Source organism: Seriola dumerili, unplaced genomic scaffold, assembly GCF_002260705.1.
Source record: "Seriola dumerili isolate Sdu_G_001 unplaced genomic scaffold, Sdu_1.0 BDQW01000449.1, whole genome shotgun sequence".
NCBI lineage: Eukaryota > Metazoa > Chordata > Actinopteri > Carangiformes > Carangidae > Seriola > Seriola dumerili.
In genome coordinates, this window is record NW_019174704.1 from 3,580,771 (window position 1) to 3,597,708 (window position 16,938).

The 16,938-nt window shown below is 41.6% G+C and overlaps 2 protein-coding genes across 2 annotated transcripts; both read right to left on the bottom strand.

Annotated features, from left to right (window-relative positions):
- Positions 1-403: 403 nt before the first annotated feature.
- Positions 404-5,676, bottom strand: tbl2 (transducin beta like 2). The gene is made up of 7 exons (XM_022762292.1): positions 5,477-5,676; positions 4,440-4,561; positions 3,899-4,083; positions 3,235-3,386; positions 2,328-2,454; positions 1,140-1,292; positions 404-1,038 (listed from the first exon to the last, which is right to left on the bottom strand). The coding sequence occupies exons 1-7, from the start codon at positions 5,601-5,603 to the stop codon at positions 579-581; spliced, it is 1,326 nt and encodes a 441-aa protein (XP_022618013.1). The 5' UTR covers positions 5,604-5,676; the 3' UTR covers positions 404-578.
- Positions 5,677-6,624: 948 nt separating this feature from the next.
- LOC111234293 (nuclear envelope pore membrane protein POM 121-like) lies at positions 6,625-16,938 on the bottom strand. The gene is made up of 13 exons (XM_022762291.1): positions 16,367-16,938; positions 14,695-14,901; positions 13,664-13,813; positions 12,952-13,032; positions 12,662-12,833; positions 12,484-12,572; positions 12,320-12,399; positions 12,091-12,212; positions 11,887-11,986; positions 11,354-11,626; positions 9,521-11,005; positions 9,210-9,308; positions 6,625-8,288 (listed from the first exon to the last, which is right to left on the bottom strand). Exons 1-13 carry the CDS (start codon positions 16,936-16,938, stop codon positions 8,188-8,190), a joined length of 3,531 nt encoding a protein of 1,176 aa, XP_022618012.1. The 3' UTR covers positions 6,625-8,187.

Sequence of the window (16,938 nt, forward strand, 5' to 3'; positions counted from 1 at the left end):
TACCAGTCTTTGTAAGAACTACAGTGACTCTGTATTGAAAAGTGAAGAGACAGTCCAGACAGGCCAGGCCTAGCTGGTTGGCATGCTAACTTTAGTAATAGAAAAGAAGTGACAGAAATAGAAGTAAAACAAGAGGGTTACTTTCAACCACTGGATACAACTCTTAATGACTAAAGGAAAGAAGTTTGATGATGAATGTTTCTTCTAGACTGGTAAGTAAACAGCTGTTAATTCTAACATTGGCATGTAGCAATAGCAAAACTTACAAATAGCTCCTTTAAGGTGAGACTTTGAGTGGAGGGGGAATTTAAATTGAACCTTAGAGGCAGATATACTGTACGACAACCACAAGAGAGATCATACACAAGACATTACTGTGCATTAAATAGCATAGAAAAAGATCTGAACTTAAACCATTTTATTTTTCCATAAAAAGATATTCTTTATTAAAACTGCATGCAAATTTCATTTTCCCCGTCCAGATCATTTAGTGGCAGAGGGAGAGTTGAGGTTACAAAAAAGATCAGCAGTCAGAGTCCGACACTATCACAATCAGAGTGTGGTTCCTTAGGGATTCTTCAGTCGACAGGAGCAGCCAGCACAGTGTCCAGGGCACTCTGAGCCTCTTTTATCTGCTGCTGCAATCTCTGCTTCATGGCTTCATTCTGGGCTTTCTTCAGCATGTCCTGCATGTCTCTGATGGCTGCCCGGTAGCCCGGGGCATTGTGAAACACTCGGATGGCCTTGTCACCGCTACACACCAAGAAGCGCCCATTAATATCAAATCTAAGGTCATTGATCTCCTCACTGTGGACGCCATTCATTTCTTCTTCTAGCTCGCCAGTGGCAGCGTTGTACATAGCCAAGTTAGAGCCATCACTGATGGCCACCACCCGGCCATCTGGAGATAAGGCCACCCTGCTACCTTCAGATGACGCACAGGGGACAGTCTTCAGGAGGTAGGGATCCTGCTGCTTTTTGTACTCCACATCTGTATTCCACAGCTTCCATGTACCGTCTTTGGATACAGTCACCATTCTGAAAAGCAAAGAACAGAAAACATTTACATGGCAGTGTTATGCTGTCAGTGTGAGCCACTTCTTTGGCTGTGTATTGAAATCAGAAAAGCCTTAAGTTACCTGTGAGAATCATTGGAAAAGGCAAATGCATGAACTCCTGCAGAGTGGCCCTTCAGGTCAAAAGCTCGCGCCACCTCTTTGAACTCTCCTCCCTTCCCGAAGCAAACCTCCCACACCTTCACGTCAGGGGTGAAGCCACATGATGCTACAAACCTGAGCACAGAGACAAATGGCACACACAATTGGATCTCAGCCTAAGTCGCATAGGATTTAAATATGTTTTTTCTCTTGTAGTCATATTTTACCTTCAGATAGTAGGTGTTACAAAATACTTTCCCTTTGTGGCAATTAAAATGGCTATGGATACACAATGGTTTCAGAAGAGGCAGTATCCACATACTACACTTGTGTTCAGACCCATTAGTTCAGACCACTGTGTTGGCACAGATGAACCTGGCTAATCTTTTGCCATAACACAGATGTAAAGAGTTGTAAAATCTTGCCTCATAGGATTATAAACTGCTGTACAGTATTACAATATACAATATCTGAGAAGTCGTCAAACTCATGGATCAATTCCTAAAAACCAGCCTCAAATCCATCCAGGGATATAGTTCATTATCTCGCTGGTACTTGAAACAACATCCCACATCAATGTACACACACTAAGCTCTAATAATTCTATTTTGTCACAGATGTCTTGCCAACTGGTGTGCAATCAATCTCTCTACCCCCATTTGACACCAATTTTTGCTGAGTGTTTACCATACAACTCATTTAGAAAGTAAATGATCAGGTCAAGAATTACAGACAGTGCAGAAGAAATCATTAAAAAGAGACCACTTGTTTGCTAAATTATGAATAAGGGGTGCAAAACTAGGACTTTCAATTAGTAATTTGGTGGAGGGAGAGGTGAGAATTCAAACACAGAAATATGTTCACTTTTCAATCTAAATGACCCCAAGTGATGAACTCATGATGCCTTTACCAGATCTGGTCAAATTTCTAGATGATACTTGAAGAGGGGCAAATCTACAGTGCCTTAAAAAGCATCAATTTGTAGAGATCCATTTTCACTTTTAGAGTCTTCTTCTGTGGATCAGTGTTAAAAAATGCATATGAAATCTACTTTGATTCAATGAAAATAAAACATAAAAACTTTCAAGGGGGAGCACTGTAAATCTGAGATAGATCCCTATTTGATCTTTCAAGTGGAAGATTTGCAGTGATGGAGGGGGTGGGACTGACCTGCCACATGGGGAGATGGCAGCATAAGAATTGGTTATCTGGTTAGTGTTGATAGAGGCCAGTACCTCTCCTTTCAAGTCCCAGACGTGAATGCTGGTGTCAGTAGAGGCGCTCATGATGAACTTGCCTGCAGAGAAGAAACACAGAATCAGCACTACACGTATTGTAGATTGGTGAAAAACTAGAATACCAGTGAAATCTAATATAAGGAAACTGAACTCATCTTTCATCACACAAACTGATTTTAAAGACATTTTCTCTCTTAGCAGTAATTCTACTCATGTGAAACTATCAGTTTCTCAGAGGCATCTAGTTTCTCATCACTGAAATAAATAACCATCAAACACATGGCAGTAACTGACAGAACAAAATGATAAGTCCGTGCTGCTGTTTTGTTATTGCTTCTTTAACAAAGCTGTTCCATTTAACTAGTCTTCATGGACATTCTGATGCAGCAGAAATGCAAACAAGAATATGCAAAAGGAAATTTGTTTTTTTGTCATATTTCCAAAGAAGGAACTTTTCGACAGAAAAGGAGAAACCAAACTCAGGAACAATACCTGTGTTTCGACCAAAAGAACCACAATCAAAATTTAGTTCCCTTTGCCATTGTTCCTGGTACAAAAAAGCTCATGCCATGCTCTAGGAGTAGCACTTTCTGATGGCCCAGAAACTATCACAGCAGCTTTTGCCAAAAAAGAAAAAAAAAACTAACAGGTACAACAATTTCATTCACACAGTCAACAACTCTGGGTGCCACTTCTATCATTACTAGTACGAAGGTCACACAAAAACAAAACAGAAATGACCTTTGCATCCTTGTTCGTCACAAGCTGAAACATACACTAAGAACACACAAAAACACTACAAATTCATACAAGACTAAGATATTTCACATGCTCTGTACCTGTCTCTGCAATGCCAATGTTTAGGATGGGGGCCTTGTGTTTCTGTGGGAAGTCGTCAGCAGCAGCTTTGAAGCTTAAACTGCCGTCATCCTTCTTGGTCATTTTGAAGATTCGAATGGCATCTCCATTAGCCAACCAGGTGATAAACGCCCTGCAGTGAAAATGTGAGAGTCAGGGTAGAAGGTGGTCATCATCATCTGACTGTATCCAAAAATTACCTCCAGATGCCATGTGTGTTTGAGAGACAAAGGCAGAATTCTGCTCAGGTTATCTATATTACTGGTACATGGTGTGCATATTAAAACAAATCTGCATTTGAAAATTACAGGCAATCAAGTGGTTTGATTTTCAGAAAAATTTTAATAAATAAATGGATTTACTTTTGGTAAAATAAAAGCAAGCAAAAGTAACATCATTTACTTTCCTTCAAATGAAGGTGTAGTCGCTGCCTTAGCTGAGATGGTTGCTTAGGAAGTGTACACATTAATACAAATTAAGTCATATGAGGTAATTCTGTCATCACTTCATTTAACCTCTCATTGCTGTTTAAGCTGTGGGGCCTGGTTTATTTAAATTACATTTAGGTCTTGGTTATGCTTAGGCTTGGGAATAGATAGGGGATGCTTCATGTAAATGAGTACATGTAAAGAGATAGCAAAAGACCTGGAGTCCGGGCTGAAGCGGACCAGTGTAGCATGATCCAGCTCCACATTGGCTCTAAGACACTTGTGTTCCCGGTCCAAGAAGTCTTTGGTGCTCCAGATCCTGACGGTGCGATCATCAGAGCAAGATGCCAGGTACTTCCCATTACTGCTGAAATCAAGGCATGTCACATTCCCACTGTGGCCCTGTGACACAAATACACACATGCTCAAAGAATGGCTTTGGAGAGGGAGCCTAAAGTAAAGTATTTGTTCTTTTTGAAGATGCAAATATATAAGAATTGATCACAAATACACACTAGCACAGTAAACAATCCTATTTAAAGTTATAACTTTTAATGCAGTCTTTAACTGTTTTAGAGAGATGATTCTAATATTTAATTCACCCCACTGAGGTCAATGAGTTTAGACTAAATAGAAAAAGGACCCTTTTGGATCTCTGAGCTGTTGACAGACATGTCCCTCAACAACAGCCCTCATTGTAATCAGAGACTCTAACAGTGTGTGCGTTTCATTGTGTCAGCGTGTGTGTTCCAGGTTACCTTAAGCGAGGATGCCAGCAGTTGATGACTGAAACTGTGCTGTGAAGCTTTATCCTTACGGCTGCGCTGCTTCTCCTGCTTCTGTTTCTTGGATGCAGCGCCCTTGACAACACTGCCTTCAGCTGAGAGACAAACAAGAGTACTGAAGAAGATTTTCACTCATGTAATACATCATAGTCGCAGCATGAGCACTGAAACTAATGATCAATAAACCTCTTGTCTTATATGTATTACACTGAAATCTCTAGAGGTCTGCCATATTTTCTTGAATGATATGAAATGCAGCTTTATGTAATATTAATCAAGTAAGTAGTGTTAGTATTAAAAATGTCCGCATGTTTGAGATGAACCCTTGTATTTCATGTTTCTTTGCCACATAAACTATTGATCATTTGTTCCTTCAGTGTGAACACACAAGCGGATTTTGAAAAGTTATACAAATTTTGTTGTCCTTTAAAAAATAAAATATGCAAATGATCTAATAAACGACATTCCTTAAATGTATTTAAGTCTCAAACGTATACAATGAAGAGTAAAATTGCAAAATGTTTCACTTACAGATTAAAATATATTTTCTTTTTACTGACTCTTGTGAATAGATATAGTTCATAATATTCCTATTTTGGCTAATTTGTTGTTCCCTTTCTTAATCTCCAGTTTGCTTTTGTATTTCGTATTTAATTGCTTATCCATGTTTACATAATTAATAGGCAATGACTGGACATAAAGAAGTCACTGCCATTGGTCCGTCAGTGTGACATCTGACGATTGGCCAAAGACAGGTGACAGTTTACCATACAGTCGCACAAAAGTTGCTTAAGCTTCTCATGCGTCTATATGTGTTGCTGTGTGAAGGAGTAACAAATATCAAACACACTGCTACTACTACTACTTCTACTACTATCTGTCCACACTGGTTGTGAATGTCTGCAGCTGAAGAAACGTGCTAGAGAGGCGGACAGAGACGGTGTACGCGTCAGTGACTCACCGCTTCAGAGGCTAGCTACAGTTAGGTTAGCTAGTTAGATAGCTCTTACCGGCAAACTCCGCTGCTTGTTCTGTTTCCTCTCTTATTTCTTCCTTCCGTTGGCTCAACGCTAATGCGACCAGAATAACCAGTGCGCCTAGTATTAAAGTCAAGGCCACCAGAGCAGATACCTCCATATCGAGAGCTTTCTGCCACGTACCTCGTACCGCTAACGGCTACTACTTGGCGTTCACTCTACTGAAGCACTGCGCATGCGTCGTTGCGTCCTAATCTTCTTCGTGTTCTTTCATAGTGTCACTACGGCAAACTGAGATTACCACAACCTAACGGACTGGAGTGGAGCTGCTACACCTATGCATGTCTGGATTCTTCAGAGGTAGTTTATAATTACTCCAGATCAACAGATCTTTAAGCCAAAACCTCTAAAAGTGCTGCTCATTGACAATTAGCTGGATCATGACCAAGAGTATTAAGGTGAATCCCAAGCATGAACTCATTTTCAGATACAATCAAAGAAAGCTGATATAACTATGATTTTAGATGAGAACATTTAGGTTATTGAGGAAACATTGTGACCTGTTTTTCACAATTTAACTGTCTATATTTATACATGATTATGTATAAAAGTTTGTAAGATTTTGAAATACTGTGTGCAAAAAGAAATGAACTCAACAAAAAATTCAGACAGTTAAAGGACAAATGAAGCCAGATATGGCATTTAATTTGATATAGAAATTTATCATTTGAACACTAAAACTTAGTAAATGATAAACTCCAGAACTCACTTTACTGAAAAGACTTTATGAGACTAAAGCTGCTTTTTAAGATTTTTGAGAAAATTTTAATTTTCACAGCAGGCTTGCAATTATCATTTAGAAGTGTCTTGCATGTCCAACCTCACAATTCATGCACCCAGCCTCACTCTAACCACAATCACTGATGTCTATTTGAACAGTCATGAGAGTGTGGAAATATTGTGGAGTACAATGTAGAACAAAATCATATTCTCAGTTATATTGTAATAAATTAATGTCATGTTCAACAAATGCCTGTTTAAACTTGTGTCACCCTTTTATTGAGATGTACTGTAAAAAAAAAAAAAAAAGACTGTATATGGTGGTTACATCAACACAGCTAGAGAAGAAACATATATTGCATGTGTGCCTATTGGTTATTCAGTGACACTGGTAATAGTAGTTTATTTAGTAACCCTTTATTCAAAAGCAGATACAAACTAGAACTGAACTAATGGTCACAGCCAGTGGCCCGTCATTTGGTTGGAAAGCAAAAGAATGGGGCCTTGAAGGGTTGAATGTGTTCTTGTCCATGTCCAAAATTCAGTTTTTATTCATTCAAAAACAACAATCAAAAACTGCATCAGATACTGCTCACTTTTCACAAGAAGAGGTGATTATTAATCAGAACAGAAATGATTTTGATAAAAATAACTTTGACTGCTGACATCAGTGGGTTTACTGTCATGTTTGCTTGACAAAGTTCCTCACCCCATGGTGCAAGTAAGACATTAGAGACAACAAAAATCCCTGCATCATAGTGAGAGTTTCTGGAAGATAAGGGTTTCCAATTTGACAGATTGTGTTTTTGGTCAATCTGATGTTACATTAATGTGGTGTGATCTATTATGACAGTGACATTTCAGAAGTGGAGATAATGTGCAGATGTTTTAAAGAACTCAACTGTATTTATTAAGGTACATCTGTAATAACAGTAGTTGAAGGTAAAATCTTATTTGTCAATGATGTCAGATTTGTTATTTTTCAGTGAACTAACAAGGATTCAGTGCCTGGGAGTAAAGAGAGGTAGTCTGGCACAAACAAACACATCTCAGGATGATTTAAAGATGAGATAGAGATCACAGATTCTTTTCACAGGCATGAAGCTGAAGAATTGGCTTTGGTTTGACAACACAAGTCAATAGTAGTCATCCTAATCACGTACTGACCTACTAATTACATCAGAGTTGGCAATCACTATTAAAAAAGGCTGTCCACAGGAGGACTCTGGGAATGCTTGCAATGATAAAGAGTATGAAACAAGAACAAAAGGATCTTCACTCACTACATTAAGACATTTACTAAGTTGCCCTTAAGTGCAGAAACAAATCATTCATATACAGGGTCAGAGAGCCAATTAAAAAAAATAATTTAAAATGCAAACGACTCATAACTTTACATTTACACTGCAGCATTGTGTACCTTATCTGAATCAACTGTGCATTTCACCCTACTCAGACTCATTCAGAGAATGTACTCAAATATTCCGTAACATACAAACCAGTGAGCACTTCACGTAAAAAAATAAATGTTTGAGCCAAGGCTCCATGTCTTTGTCGGACTCAACTTTCTCCTTAAGACGAACCAATGGGAGTGTCCACATACTGTAAAAGGAAAAAGAACTTTGGATATGCTTTTGTTCAGAATCAAACTAATCAATTGTCTTTTCTCTCTTCAAGTATTGTACATTGTTCTGGATTCTGTCTCCTCACTGCTACGATCCCTCACTGAGTCATGTAGTCATCCAGGCAGCATGAACTCAGCAAGCTGGTGTGCTCTTTCTAACTCCTCTGCAAACACAATGTTTCCGGCCAGCACAACCCACTGGAGGAGGGGAAGGAAGCAGCGGGCATGGTGGTGGCCTGGTTGGGGGATGTTGGGCTTAGAACAGAGCAATGTTAGCCAGATTAGCCATAGCAGCAACAGCTGAAGTCCTTTGAAAGCAGTGTTGGACACATGTAGCAGGTTACTTCTTCCTGTTGTGTTGCCTCCGTGCCTGCAGTCTCTGACGTGCTCCAGATGGTTTTGATCCAGCTCCAATAGAGAAGGAGGGAGTAGCTGGAGACCCTGATGAGGAAAAACAAAAAAAACAAACACAGGTGACACTTTAGGACGTGTCAATACTAAGAAACAACATAAACATTTCTTTGTACTCTTTCTACTTCTAACAATTTAACATATACGTCTGTTTCTGGTTGCCTTATCTAGGGCTGCACCTGAATTTTCCAAGTGATTTGCCTCAAACAGTTCAACTTTGGACATACTCCAAATATAACTGATTCTGTTTGTACAGACATAAATTTTGGGCTGCACACAACATCCCTGCAGAGTGTCTCTACTGCATGGCTACTGAAACCAGTCAAACTATATGGCAAAACAGTAAGTGATACAACAGTCTTGTATGTTTAAGCAGCGGTTTAGCCAACTCCTTTATTGCTCAGCCAACACCAAGATATCAGCGTGAAGTAACAGGGATGAAGTAGCAGTAACTACAAATCCCTCTTCTCTGCATTTCCATTGGAGTTGAAGTTTTTCTTGTTCAGCTCTCAGTACTTTAGTAGCCCTGGGGTGGTTTGGAGTTTAGTTTTACTCATACATTCCTGTTCAATATCAACCTCATTTTAATGTTTACAGACTCTTCTCTGTGTTACTGCTGTTACACGGGCAAAACCAACAGGAAGTTTTGTTTGCAAAGAAGTTATAGAAAATTAGCAGAATTTTGTTAGCAGTCCTATTCCTCAATAAAATTTCTCCACACAGCAAGATACTGACACATTCTGAGCTATTTGGTCATATATTGCAGAGAGAAATATTAGAAGCAATGACTTGTTAGGAGTCTGTAGCACTTATTCTAACTGCTACTGATACTCATTAACACCTTTTACCTTCCTGCGCAATGGGGAGAAAAAGCCTTTAAGCATTGCTTGAACAGCTGTGGTTGCTCAGGGCTCATCTGGTCACAGGTATAACAAAATATATAAGACATACCAAAAGGAGCAGCATTGAAGCCTTGGACTGGATTTCCAGGACTTCCAAAGGCAATTGGACCTGCCGCAGCATTCTGGCCAAAGGATGGGGTAGATGTCCCTGCAGAGAAAGTAGCACATAACTTGAACCAACCAAACAACCACTGAATTCTACTGTGACAGAAACAAATGTAGACCAGTTTTTGAAGCATCATCAAAACAACAGTGTAATCAAGAGGATGTTTATGAGAAGAAAGAAATCTCACCGTAGAGACCCCTGCGGCTGGATTTAAAATATAAACAATCAAAACATAAGTTGTCTTTGTTCCTTACCAAAAGCTGGTTTGTCAGTAGCAGCAGCCCCAAAATTGAAGCTTCCCATATGCGGTGCAGGATTATTGGAGACTGGTGTTCCAAACTGGGGGCATGCCATACCAGCACCAAAGTTAAATCCACTGGGTGCTGGCTGAGCAGGGCCAGAGGGAGCCGGCTGAGGAGCACCACTACCAAATGTAAAGGTGGATGAGGAGGAGCTCTGAGTCTGGGTTGCAGCACCGAAGCTTGGTGCAGCTGAGGGTGCAGCTGAGGGGGCTGTGGAGCCACCAAAAGCAAAACCAGTGGAGCTGGCTCCAAATGCTGGTTTAGCAGGGGTCCCGAACGTGGTTGCTGTGGTGGCAGCAGGTGCCCCAAAAGTGAAAGGAGCTGGGGCGGGGTTAGAGGCAGGTGTGGATGATGCAACGCTGCCTCCAAAAGTGAATGGTTTTGACGGTGCTGCTGAGGAGCCAAATGTTGTCTGTGCTGCTGGCGCCTCAAATGACGGCTTTCCAAAGGTGAAAGTGGACTGGGTGGTGGCGGCAGAAGTGGTGGAGGCAGTGTTGGCCATGGCAAAGCCTCCAAATGAAGCAGTGGTTGTGTTCTGACTGGGGGCTGGTTGGCCAAAAGCAAATACCTTCTGGTTGGCAGCTTGTGGGTCCGGCTGTGTGACACCAAATGTGAAGGTGCCATTGCTGGAGGTTGTGGTAGCAGTAGCTGGGGCAGCTGCTGCTGCAGCTGCAGCTGCAGTAGTGGTGGGAACAGTTCCAAATTGAAATGTGCTCCCTGTATTAGGGGCCTGCGTTGTGGCTGAGCCTGTACTTGTTGTGGATGGTGTGGACCAGTTTCCAAAGAGGGATTTCACACCTGGCTGGGCTGCAGGCTGTGTGGTGGTGATGGAGCCAGTGGAGGCTGTTCCAGTGGGGGTGTTGGTCAAGCCTGGAAAAACAGATGAGGCAGCTGTGGTGCTGCTTGTTGATCCACCAAATATTGAGGGTGTACTACTTGAAGAAACTGTAGAGACTGGGTTGGTGGTTGTGAGGGATACAGGCTGCCCAAAGCCAGCATTTGTAGTAGCACCTCCAAAGATGGGTTTGAAATTTTGAACAGGAGGTTTGCTCTCTGGAGCTGATGTAGCTGAGGAGGGGGTGGTGCTGACAGCAAAGATGGGCTTGAACCCTGAAGCCAGCAGAGGGTTTGTGTTACTGAGTGACTCATAGCTGCTGGCTGGAGCAGTAGTAGCAACAGTGACTGTGTTGGAGGCTGTAGAAGCAGAGGGGGTGCTGATCTGGCTAGCCAATCCAAACAGGCCTGTTCCTGCTACAGGTGGGGTGCTGCTGGAAGCCTTGAAGACCTGACCAAGGACCTGAGTAAAGGCTGAGGGCTGCTCCACACCAGCAGTGGAGGACTGAGACTGGGAGGCAGGAGGGAGCTGTGGGACACCCACTGCAGTTGTTGCCTTCAGGTTTAAACTGCTGGGTTGCACTGGTGTGGTCGATGCAGACACTGCAGAGACAACAAGGTGGAGATAATCAATACATGTCATGAGATATATGAGAAGATATTTAAAATGTAAACCTTAAATTGAAAATAATAACAGAACAAATAAAAAGAATACAGAGAAATAACATCTGTTTATTTATTCTTCTGTTTAAGGATTTTTATATTTTTAATCTCCTTGAGTATAATAATAAAACAAGACTATATTGATTCAAGTTTCAAACTTAATCTTTAATTTAAAAAAAATTTCGTTGAATCAAAAACCAGGTGAATATCAGATCATGAGAGATGCTAAATACAAAAATCTGGAAACAGTATCACACATCAGAAACGCCTTCAGTTCAGTGATTGTACCTGTGGTTGTGCTGGCAGCAGATGTGGAGATAGCAGGAGTGCTGGTCTTCATTTTGAGAGCCTCCAGCAGTGGGTTGGAAGCTGCAGGTGCTGTGCTCACACTGCTGCCTGGGCTGGGATCAAGGTTGATGACTGGGATGGCAGAGCTGGAGGCTGTAGGCAGAGGAGCTGCAAGAAGGCTGCTCAGGGTGGTGGTCGTGGTAGAGCTGGTGGAGGAGGTGGGCTTGGTGGAATTGGTGGCTGGGGGAGAGACAGACTTCTCTTGCTCTGGAGCTAAACAAGGACAAATTAAGAGGAGGGTCAGAGGTCAGGCTGGGAGCTTATCCAATCAACAGCCAACTGGTCAGGCCTCATAGTTGCAGAGGGCGGCAGCAGGATAATTCAAGGTTCAGTTAATGAATAGCAGCCTGTCACTCCTCCAGCCTTGTAGTATGTATGTGTGAATGGAGGGTAACAGAGCAGCATGAAGTGCAGAGTGCAGAAGTTAAAGAGGAGGGATTAAATGTTTTATTCCTGTGGCTGCTTCTACTCACCAGGCGTTTCCAGGACTTTCTGGATCTTGCTGATAGCAGCCTTTTTCTCTTCATCTAGGTCTTTCACAGTGATGGTGTAACCAAGCTCTGGAGGTGGGGGCTGCCAATCAACAAGTATGGAGAGTGAAATATATCTAGGTCATCCTCACACAGGAACTATACAAACAAGGGTTTCTCTGAGTCTGAGAATGTAGCAGTCCTTACCAGTGAGATGTGATCGTCCCGGTGGCTGGACACCAGCTGGATCTTCCGTTTTCTCTTCCCACCACTACCAGTAGAGTCTGCTGAGGTAGTGACGGGGATCTTGGGAACTGGAGTCAGTTTGGCTGCAACAACATAATATAATGAAAAATCAAAAACCTTCAACTTTAATACAACTAAATAACAAATCACAGTGTGTATGTCTGCACATGGACTTCTATACATGACTTACAAGTAACAGGTGCCTTGTCGGTGGCTATCTGGTCTGACCTCACAGAGGATGCTGAGCTGGGAGACTGCCCATCGTCCTCTCTGGTAATGAAACCACAAGTTAAAAAACTTAATATTAGATTAAATGTGGATGACTGGACTCAGCAGGGACTAAGCAGATATAACCTGGGTCTTTTGGAGGCTCCTTCTGGAGTCTGGGAGCGAGATGATCCAGGGCTTGACAGAGGTGAGCTGGGAGCTGACGGTTTCTTCCACTGTGAAGGTAAACATGGAGATAAACCTTAGCTACTCCACTTTATCTCTGCAGGGCCACGTGCACTATAATGGAGCAAGGAAGTGTTACCTGGCTGAGGCCTAATGAAGAGCTGTAGGAGCTGTGGATAGGGTTTCTCTTGCTGCCTGGGGTTCCTCTAGGGGCATGTGCCCCACTGCCAGAGCTGATGGACGAGGTGCGAGACCTCTTCATGATCGACTCCTCTGCCAATGAGGTCATCCCTCTTTTCAGGCTTCCTGGCCTGGAAGAGGGAAGGAAAAGCATTTCAGCCTGCATTTAGACAGCCACACTATACTTCATATGGTGCTATGGGCTTCGGTAGCAGTCAAAAAACAACAAGATCTGAACACTGAACTCACTTAGGGACCAACTGTGATGGTGTTCCATTGGGCAAAAGAGGTTCAAAAGCAGAGTGTGCGCTTCCACCACTGTCATTACGCCTTGGGAAAATGAAAATGGATTACAAACATGCATAATACTTCAATTCAATGAATGTATGAGGAGACAATGTTCAAGGAAAACGTCATTTGACAGAAAGAGTCAACTGAAGACATCTGTAGACTACTTTTCGGTAGCCCACCTCTAGACGTGGTCTGGCTAAGCTGACATTGCTGTGTGCACATTTACAATGTTAGCAGTAACAGGTGTTTACTCTAATCTTGAAGAAACGTTTCGACTTCAGCATCAAACTTAATTCCTTTACTCGCAAAGAGCTGTGTCCAGAGTTGAAAGCCACACCAATGTTATCTCTTGTTGTGCTTCTATTTCCATCACTTCTTTTAGAGGTTAGCATGCTAACCAGCTAGCCCCAGTCCATCTCATCATTTTCCAGTACCAAGACACTGTAGCACCCAGTCTGTCCTAAAGATGTAGCCCTGCTCAGAGAGCATATTATATAACCTCTTGCCTTGCATGCAACAATGAAACAATGGCTGAAGCTCTAAGTAAAACTGGTAAATAAACAGCTGTTAATGATAACATTGGCTTTTTGTAATAGCAAAACTTACAAAGCTCTTTTAAGCAAATATAGTGTTCATGTGTTGCCTTTCAGACACTGTTTCAGCCTGGTACCTTCGCTTGCTTTTCTGCTCAGTTGTGAAGCTCCTGTCCTCATCTTCCACTTCTCTCTTGCGGCTTTCCTTCAACACCCTGAGGACACTTTCTCTGGAGCAGGGGTCTGCAGGGGCCCTGGGGAGCCCTGCACAACTCAGATGGTCCAAACTAAACGAAAAAAAACAGCAGACAGTGCAGCTCTGGTCAATGTTAACATTCAAACGGGAAAGGCACAAATCAGGGTTTTACTTATGACAAAATGTAAGAAACATATCAATATAATGTGATTTAAGTAAGACACAGCCACTCTCTGTGGCATCAACAATCACAAAAGTTGTTGTATCAAAGTTGTATCAAAACTTTGCTGACACAGTGTCAAGAAATACTTTTACGGACAAGAATTTAATTCCGTAGATAGAAGAACATTTCCCTTTTTTATGTCTACAACATTTGTTATACTCGCTACAAGTTCTCTGTAAACTCTTTTTTTTTTAAAACTCACATCCCGACTGTTTAGGTAAACTGTTCAGGTAGGAAGTAATCCATGTCAGTGAACATCATGACTTCCTTAAATGTTATTTAAGGAAGTTATTTATGTCAAAGTTATTTTACTGTTACAAACAAGGCTGCAGAAAATTGTGAAAAATGACCCCCACAATTTCAACCACAGGACCAACAGTCCAAAACCCAAAGATATTCAGTTTACAAATCCTCACATTTGAGAATGTGGAACCAGAAAATATTTGGTACTTTTGCTTAACAAATAACTCCAAAGATTATGTTTCAGCTCTAGTTGTATACTTAAAACAGTTACATGTGCAGGTTGATTTTAAAAAGTCTCCACTGCATTACCTCATAACAATAATACAACACTGACAAAAATTCAGTGGGCAAGATAGATTATCTGACTCAAGCGGATTACCTCAGTTTTAAAATGGCACACAGTAATGAAATATATACGGTATACAGCAGTTTATTCCGAGATAATGGACAAAATAATAAGAACACTGGCATGATGACAGACTACAAGTTTGCATTAATATAGAAACCTGGGGGTGTTGTGGTTGGGCCTGGCAATCTTCACTGTGACAGGACTGAGGGCTGCCGGGGAGTTACGGGGGCTGAGGACATTTTTCTTCCTGAAGCCATCCCACTTGACAGGAGGTAGGACTCCCACTGACGAGACACCTGGCTGCTGCAACGGGTAATGACGCTGCGGGGTGATGGTGAACCTGCCTACTGTGCCCAGTGGCTCCCTGCAAGGCGGAAAAACAAGAGTAGACATATGTTACCTGCATATACTAATGAATATTCAACTGAGATGTATACATTTTTTAAAAAAAAACACATTTTCTTCACACAGAGCCCCATTTGTGACTTCAGCCCTCTCTGTATCACTTGATTCAGTCACAGAGCCTTCCCTACACATAAATACAACTTTGAGACAAAGAAAAGTTCATTTGAAGCTACAATCTGCTGCTGGATAAGTTAAAGTTAAAACAAACATTTAGATTTTTAACCTGAGGTTTGAGTAGGGAAGGCTATATGACCATATCACAGTGACGCACAGAGGGCTGAGGTCAACAACGTATCTATATGACGCAGTACATTTTATGAAATATTCTTGCAATATGTTGAAATTGTGAGTCGTGCAACTGTGTGACTCCATGCCACCTTTGTCCACTAACAGTAGCCTCTCTGGGTAACAGAAAATATATATCACTGACCACTTACTTGTAAATATTAGTGATGATGGATTTCTTTTTTGGGACTCTATGATACTTTATTACAATGTCTGCCTCCTGAAAAAGCTGATTGTGTGATTAAATTTCCTAGATTTTAGTTTGTAATTTCTAAGGTTTGTTAATATCACTGAATAACTGCCTATCATGGTAAAGGTTGGAACTATATGAACACCAGGACCAACAAGGAAATAAGTCCATGGTTTTATCATTCTACCTCTGTTACAGTCTGATAAGTTGTATTTTGTGAATATTGTTTGTCTAGAGAGTGGACTCATCTGACAGAATGATGCTACCTTGTAACAGAATAGACTGCCCATTTGTATATCACATCTTTTAAGATTTGTGCAGCTCTATATACATATATATCCACTCTACTTGAACTGATGCAGTGTATTAAAGTATATAATATATCCACCAGTGTTTACTGTATATTCAGCACACAGTAAAGCTACAGGTCTATCTTTGGTCTCTATTTTTTTTTTTCAATAATTTGTATTTTACTTGATTTAATCTACTTAGTCATTATACACAATTTAGCCTTTAATTGCATTGTTTGTATTTACCTACCTCATTGATTTTTTGACTTACGTTAAGTGGCTGTTGCAACACTGCAATTTCCTATTGGAATTAATAAAGCATTATATTAAAATGATCAATAAACTGGAAGCGAAGTTTCTATTCATTATGATAGGTCACAATTTAAATACTATTTTTACAAATGCATCTCCCCATACGTTACAGTAAATCAAAGAGCAAGTAAAGAGGGGGGTATTACAGAGAATTTCACCAATGTGCAGCTAATAAGTACGATTTGCATTTTTAAATGTGCTGATAAAATACTGCATAAGATTTACGAGTAAATAATTAAAACCCGCCAAGAAGCTGGACCTTTGACTTCTGGATGGCACGGACTCTAACGGTACTGCCTCCTAACGGTGGCTCATGTTGTTATAGCGTTATTTGATTATAAACATACCCAGCAAATGACAACCTCCTGTTTGGGGTATAGACAGCATGGTTGGGTCTAGACAGCTTTTCCCGCAGCTGCTCTCGGGGATTTCTCCCTGCCCTCGGCCTCCCGGAGTCAGCGGTTGGACTTTCGGGTTTCCCGATGTAACTCCCCATGAGGAAATCCCGGGGGCTGAAAAGAAACGAGTCACTTGCCAAAGCTTCCCTCCGATAAATCCCAGTTTCCGTGAGCGTTGGTCTGAAGTGTCCCTCTGGTCCCCGGAGCTCGGTTCTGTTGCTGCTACTCTTCGTTTTCCCTCGGGCAGCCACCGACACGCCGGTCACCCCCCAACCCAACAACCAACGCCTGAGCAAGGCTGGGACGTTTAGTCCAGCTCGCGGATTCAGGCCTAACCTGGCGGGAAGCGGTTCTCCGCTGTGATAGTAACACACAATGCAACAAACTCCAATAATTAAAGTCGCGTAAAGAAAAGTAGGAATATAATAAAGGGCAAGACTAACTACGCATAAAACAGAGAGAAGCGCTAAATGTTTCTCTCTAGGTGACATGGCGGCAACGCGCCGCCGGAGGACTCTCAT

Excerpts from the sequence above, each read along its gene's own strand:
- LOC111234293 (XM_022762291.1), bottom strand. The coding sequence starts at position 16,938 with ATGAGAGTCCTCCGGCGGCGCGTTGCCGCCATGTCACCTAGAGAGAAA. Across the intron at positions 14,902-16,366 it reads AGGAGGTTGTCATTTGCTGG|GGAGCCACTGGGCACAGTAG; the intron begins GTATGTTTATAA and ends TCCGCCTTGCAG. Across the intron at positions 9,309-9,520 it reads TACTGACAAACCAGCTTTTG|GGACATCTACCCCATCCTTT; the intron begins GTAAGGAACAAA and ends CTTTCTCTGCAG.
- tbl2 (XM_022762292.1), bottom strand. The coding sequence starts at position 5,603 with ATGGAGGTATCTGCTCTGGTGGCCTTGACTTTAATACTAGGCGCACTG. Across the intron at positions 2,455-3,234 it reads CATTGGCATTGCAGAGACAG|GCAAGTTCATCATGAGCGCC; the intron begins GTACAGAGCATG and ends TCTTCTCTGCAG. Across the intron at positions 1,039-1,139 it reads TTTTCCAATGATTCTCACAG|AATGGTGACTGTATCCAAAG; the intron begins GTAACTTAAGGC and ends TTTGCTTTTCAG.